Source organism: Benincasa hispida, chromosome 9 (assembly GCF_009727055.1).
Source record: "Benincasa hispida cultivar B227 chromosome 9, ASM972705v1, whole genome shotgun sequence".
In the NCBI taxonomy this organism is placed as follows: domain Eukaryota; kingdom Viridiplantae; phylum Streptophyta; class Magnoliopsida; order Cucurbitales; family Cucurbitaceae; genus Benincasa; species Benincasa hispida.
The window spans coordinates 59363565-59369324 of NC_052357.1; the positions used below are offsets into that span (position 1 = coordinate 59363565).

General features: G+C 34.1%; 1 protein-coding gene across 2 annotated transcripts; it reads right to left on the reverse strand.

Annotated features, from left to right (window-relative positions):
* Positions 1-1080: 1080 nt before the first annotated feature.
* On the reverse strand, positions 1081-5447 carry LOC120085197 (UPF0307 protein ECA0281). Of its 2 annotated transcripts, XM_039041086.1 has the most exons (7): positions 4989-5434; positions 4788-4836; positions 4639-4690; positions 3829-3980; positions 2858-2965; positions 2099-2259; positions 1081-1370 (listed from the first exon to the last, which is right to left on the reverse strand). In XM_039041086.1, coding segments are annotated over exons 1-7 (876 nt in total). In that variant the 5' UTR covers positions 5342-5434; the 3' UTR covers positions 1081-1369. The 2 variants fall into 2 exon arrangements, with proteins under 2 accessions (XP_038897014.1, XP_038897015.1); XM_039041087.1 differs by lacking the exon at positions 2099-2259 and having other exon boundaries at positions 4989-5447.
* Between the last annotated feature and the right edge of the window lie 313 nt (positions 5448-5760).

Below are 5760 nucleotides of genomic sequence, written 5' to 3' on the forward strand. Positions count from 1 at the left end.
AACAAGCAAAGAATCACATAAAAAAATTTATATATAAATTTTACGTGGTTCATTAACCGTATATTAGAAAAAAAGTTTATCATTAATGACCTCTTAAAATTAAAATAAAATTTTGATTTGATGAACAAACAAAAAAGTAAAATTTGAATTTGAAAAATGTTGGCAAATACATAGCAACAATTCATCTTCTGCATCACTCGTGCTATTACGAATATTAATCTCGCATGTGGACAAAGTATTTTCTTAGATACCTTTAAAACGTGATTTATTTAATTTTTTGGGGTATATGCTACGAAACTTCGAAAAAGTGTTAAAAATCTCTTTTGACTGCGCTTAAACTTACTGTTCTCTTATGTGTTCTTAAAGTAATGTTTTCGACATATTCCATTAGAAACAAAGAAAATTCTTTAAAGAAAAAAAATTGAACATTATCTCTTGAAAAGAAAGGTGATGACCAAATTCAGAAGACCCTTTAATTTTCAATAACAAGGACCACTAAGATAATTAACTAATATATATACTTGTCAAAGCACCTATAACAATATCATTATCATAATAAGGCATTAAACAGCTGGGCGAATTCAATTAAAGGGAAAGAGATATAATCCGAATACGCTTTTGATATTTGTGGGGATATTTTTATATATCAACCTGTCGACCAAAAAAATCCTTAATCTCATTTGCAACATTTTTTCCCTTTGTAAATTGTTTCAACTTGCAAATACATGGCTGTATTTTGTAGCCAAAGACACTTGCCTTCACATTGGTGAGATAGCAACCAACAAAATTCTAAGTGTCAAAATTTTCATTTGATAAGAGAAATTAAAAGGATGTCATAACTCAAAAGATATGATGTTTGACCTCATATAAATGTTTCAAAACAACTCTTGGAGTAAAACTTTTAGAATTTTAGACAAAAAATCGACTTGTCTGACCGTTGTTCTTTAATTCAGACAAGTGTCCTAGTCATCACCGGATCATTTCACACAACGTTGATTCTTTGTTTAGTTCAATGATAATTTTGAAACGTTTATAACTGGTTTCAAGGGTAATATTGCAACTTTTTGAAGAACGTAAATATTTTTTAAACAAGGAACAAAATTCAAGGGTATTTTTTTTATATTTCAATCATATTTTCATTCAATTCATCATCTAATAAATTAATATCACAAAAACGAACAAATTAACTTACAGGACAACCCAAGCACAAATCCCTCTTTATCAGGAAGTTGTCTTCTTCGGTGGACTGGACCATCATTTAGGTGGGTGTTGTTTTCTTCCCACCATTCACACGATGTCCAAGAGTAATTCTATTCAAATTTCGCATACCCTTTTGTCCGGTTTGAGTTAACAGCAGGTTCGCGATCGTCCTGTCAATGTCAAAGGGTTAAATTTCAGCAAATATAGTTAAGAATTGGCCGAAAATATTGAAGTTAATGACATGAAAAATTCAAAAAGAGGTATTGACTCTTAGTTTAAGGGATTAATGTGGGTGCCTGCGTCACCTCCAATCATTGTTCAATCAGCGTGCAAATACCACCAAGAGAAATGGTGTCATTCGATACTAATCTTCCATCATAAAGAAGAAATTGCAATTTTAAAGCAAAAGTTTTGTTGGTTTATGCAACCTTCAACTGGCATAAGCTGATGCAGAAAAAGCCAAGACAAGAATTTTAAACAATATCATGACTTTCCCTAAATGTAAGCTAGCATTTGTTGGCTTCCTAACAATTTCAATTATGCGTCAAATTGCATCATCAATAGGCCAAAACTCTCCCCCAATGTCCATCTTTTTTACCTCTCCCTTTCAGATCTCGGGTCTATAATTAACTCCCCCACTATTAAAAGGCCTTGAAAAGCATATTACACCCAGAAACACCTTGAAAAGCATGTTATACCCAGAAACTGATAAACAATCTCTAAGACCCTGGTTAGCACACAACTACTTGGTCAAGCAGACTTTAAAGGTGTGAAAGAAAAGGAAAAAGTAGGTGTTGAAAGTGAGAATAAACAGTCTGCTAGTGTGTATTAAAAAAAAAAAAAAAAGTGTGTATAGGAAAGAATGTGAAATCAATATAGTGCACAAATAAATTCGTACTAGAGCTCATAGGAGGGCAACTGTTTTGCAATTCTACAAAGGAAATGAGCAAGGGGCTTTCTGGCATTTGTTATCGTCATATTGACTTCATCCCCATTCTCTTCAATTGCAGCTTTCTGTTTTTCAATCATACGTACTTTTCGAACAAGTCTCCGCAGCTCCTATTGATGATCGTCATGTAAGTTCAGAATTGCATTGGAATAGAACATCTAATCTAGCTATAAAGCTGCAATCATTCATAAAATCCTTGTCCTATTTTTCTTGGCTAATTGATAGTAGACAAACCAAGCCTAATTACAACATTTTCAGCTAGAATCCTAGAGAGGCGCTCTTTTCATTGCAACAATCTTATATGACCTTTTTCCCCCCCTCTTCTTTCGTTTTTTTTTTTTTTTTTTTTTAAAACACGATCATTTTCTGGCACTCACTTGGTGTGAATTTTTGTCATAGTTTCATAGCTCTAGCTTATGTACACTTATAGGCCAATGGAGGTATTATTTATTTATTTATTTTTTGGGGGCAATTTCTTTGAATAGTTGGAAGGGGGTTTCACCTCTTTCTGTCACATCTCATCAATGTTTCTTATAAACAAATAATAATAATCTTAAATAAAAATGTCATAAAGATGTAGCAAATTTAAGTGGCATGAACCAAATGAGTTGACAACTTCTTAAAGAGGCAGGAGGGTGATATAAGAAAAATGGGCAAGGGTAGCACACCATTGCAATGAAAAAAAATAGGATACAGTAAGTCAAGTACCTGACGGTCGAATTCGACAGTTTGTAGCGAATAAATTTCATTTGTAATGTTATTGTCCTTACTGATTAACCCGTCAAGCCATCTTGTAGCAATCTCCACATGCGGACCCTAGTTAAGATACGGAGGGAAAAGAAAAACAAAATTAAGTTATAAAATTAAAATGAACAACATGGTATAAAATGACATTTATGAACCCCTTCAATTGAGTTCAGAAACATAGGTTTTGAAAGTTTTGACAAGTTGCTGTTCCCCTATATCAATCAAAGTTAAATCCTAAAAAAGCAACAGTTGTTATACTAGCTGGCTCTCATTTTCTAAGTAAGAAATTTCATTTTATTTGTTCCATGTTGTAGTATAATTTTGAGAAATTTGTATGGGTGACTCGTTGAGAAGAGCCTTTATAATTGATAACCCACTCCTCACAGATTATGATATCTAACTTTTTCATTATGTCAGATCCCACTATCGCTTTTCCACAACTTATCGCATTAGGGATGGCCATATTTATGATAACCCTAACGTGATCAGGATTTAGTTTTCCCCACATAAATAGTAACAATAAAAATGAGATCACGTTAGGGTTGGCCTGATCATCGGAAGACACATGAATATCCCTAACACAATAAGTTACATGAATATCTCACATGGAAAATCCTAAAAAATTGTGATTCTAACAAAGTGTGATGTATGATTATCGCAATCGCATTAGGCTTACAGATATCATCCCTAACGCGATAAGTTGTAAAAATGCAATAGTGGAATCTGACATAAGCAAAAGGTTAGATTTCATAGTTTTGTGAGGGGTGGGTCATCAATCATGAAGGCACTACTGAAGAGATCATCCGTACAAAAACCTCTATAATTTTCCCAATTTGTCAACAAGCCAAATAAACTTCAACAAAAATTAGAATAATTTGTCTATTACAACGAATAGAGGGGTAACATGTAAAAGAAACCATATCATAAAATACCTCTTCTTCCTCCTCCTCATATACAGATTTTGAAACTTGATCATCTACTGAAGCACACAATTTCTGTAGTATCTTATGGTCACCCACTTTTGTGGCCTGTATTAAAATGTCCATTAGTTCAGTGTCAGGTTGAGCATCCCTCAGCAGTTTTCCTATACAAATTAAGTCAACTTATCAGAGCCACACAATACGAATGTTTTGAAAAAGAAAAATAAAGTTCCACTTCCATAGCAAAACAGATGATTTTCTGTTTTGGTTGGATTTTTAAGATCAAGGTTATGTGTACGAATTATAACAAATATATATTTAGAGACCTAAGGTGTAATCTGGAACCGGTGAAAATTCAATGGAAAGCTCAATTCAAAATTCAAATTGTTGCATTTGAGTGTTTTCCCTTGTTCCTCTGTGATTAGCCAACAAAAGATCATCTGCTGATGAGGCCTTTACATTAGCTAATTTTATCACCACTATTTCATTAAGTGAGCTTAATAAAAGTAATCAACTGATTGAGCCTATAGATTCCTAGAATTAGTATCATCAACTGGTTGAGTAGACACCGGAATGCAGCTTAGTGGGATAGATGACAAGCTGTAAAGAAAACTGATCACGATACTCTAACCAGAGTTATCTTGTTATCAATTCAACACCCAGACCATTTAAGCCATTCTATTCACCATTTGACAGATTGAAATCCTCCATTTTAGATGTAGAAAGAGTATTTTTAAGATCTCATGCCTCAAATTTTACAGGATCTCGTGCTCATATATATTCAAGGACCATAACGGAATTAAATATCAGATATCAGCTTACCAATGTAATTGAACTGCCTTCGTTTTCCTTCTCTGACATCACTCCCAAGCCTCTGCGGCAAAAAATCAAACACCTTAGCTACATAAAAAAAAAAATCACGCATTACCAAATTGCAAAATGATACGACAAACAACAAAATTAAAGAGCACCTTCACAAGCATTATTGCGTCGAAGATATCTTTCTCGAGGGACGTCACGCTATCACCCCAAACAAGTAATAGAAATCTCACATTAGTGTCAGTAAATTTGAAAACCCAAACTCCTTAACCCTTCCCCGAAGAGTAACAGTGATGAACATTATACAAGAATTAGAAGTCCTCGGATAATATTTAATTTGAGGATATAAATACCTAAGGATGCGTTTAATTTGAGGAATGGAGAAGGCCGCGAGATCCATGCCCCATTGGACGGCTCGTCGAGCTTCCCGTTTAAGCTGGTTGCGGCTTTTTCTAACATCGGAATCATCATTAACGCTCTCATCTTCTTGAGATTTGGCCGGTGCTGGAGCTTTGGGCAATCTGAGTCCTTTTGATTCTTGGACTTCGCGACGAGCAGAATGAACTGTAGCTAAAGATAGTCTACGAGAGTCGGTTCTTTTGGGCACCCACGGCAGACATGAGGGAAAAAGATGACGTACGGCGCAACCGCAATAATGTTTCTGCAACATCGGCCATTGCCGGAGAGCCCGAACCATATGACTCATGGTCGATGTCGATCAGTTCACGGCGGAGTACCGGCTCCATAAATTGATGAATTCCGGTTCGGCCCATCAAAATGCAATTACCGTTTTTTTTTTTATTGTTTGAGGTACAGAGTTGATATAGGATGTCTAGATAATTTTAAGATGCAAAGTTGTTTTATCTGAATTCATATATCTGTATTTGGGGCGCAAGATTGTTTTATAAGAATTAGTTCAAATGATCTACTCGTTTGTTTTGAAACTTTTTTATACCATAATTCTACAAATGGTTTGTTTGAATAGAATTTTGATTTATTTTTTTTAAGTAGACATATTTTTTATAATCATGAATTATGGTTTAGGTTTTAGTTTTGGATCTTTCTTTCTAAAATTATTTTTAAACAAAAGCAATTATTTTACAAGTTTGATTTCTTTTAGTTGTT

Coding starts and splice junctions, on each gene's coding strand:
- LOC120085197 (XM_039041086.1), bottom strand. CDS start 5,341: ATGAGTCATATGGTTCGGGCTCTCCGGCAATGGCCGATGTTGCAGAAA. Junction 4,691..4,787: donor ACGCAATAATGCTTGTGAAG/GTGCTCTTTAAT, acceptor TTTTTGCCGCAG/AGGCTTGGGAGTGATGTCAG. Junction 2,966..3,828: donor ATGAGGAGGAGGAAGAAGAG/GTATTTTATGAT, acceptor TATCTTAACTAG/GGTCCGCATGTGGAGATTGC.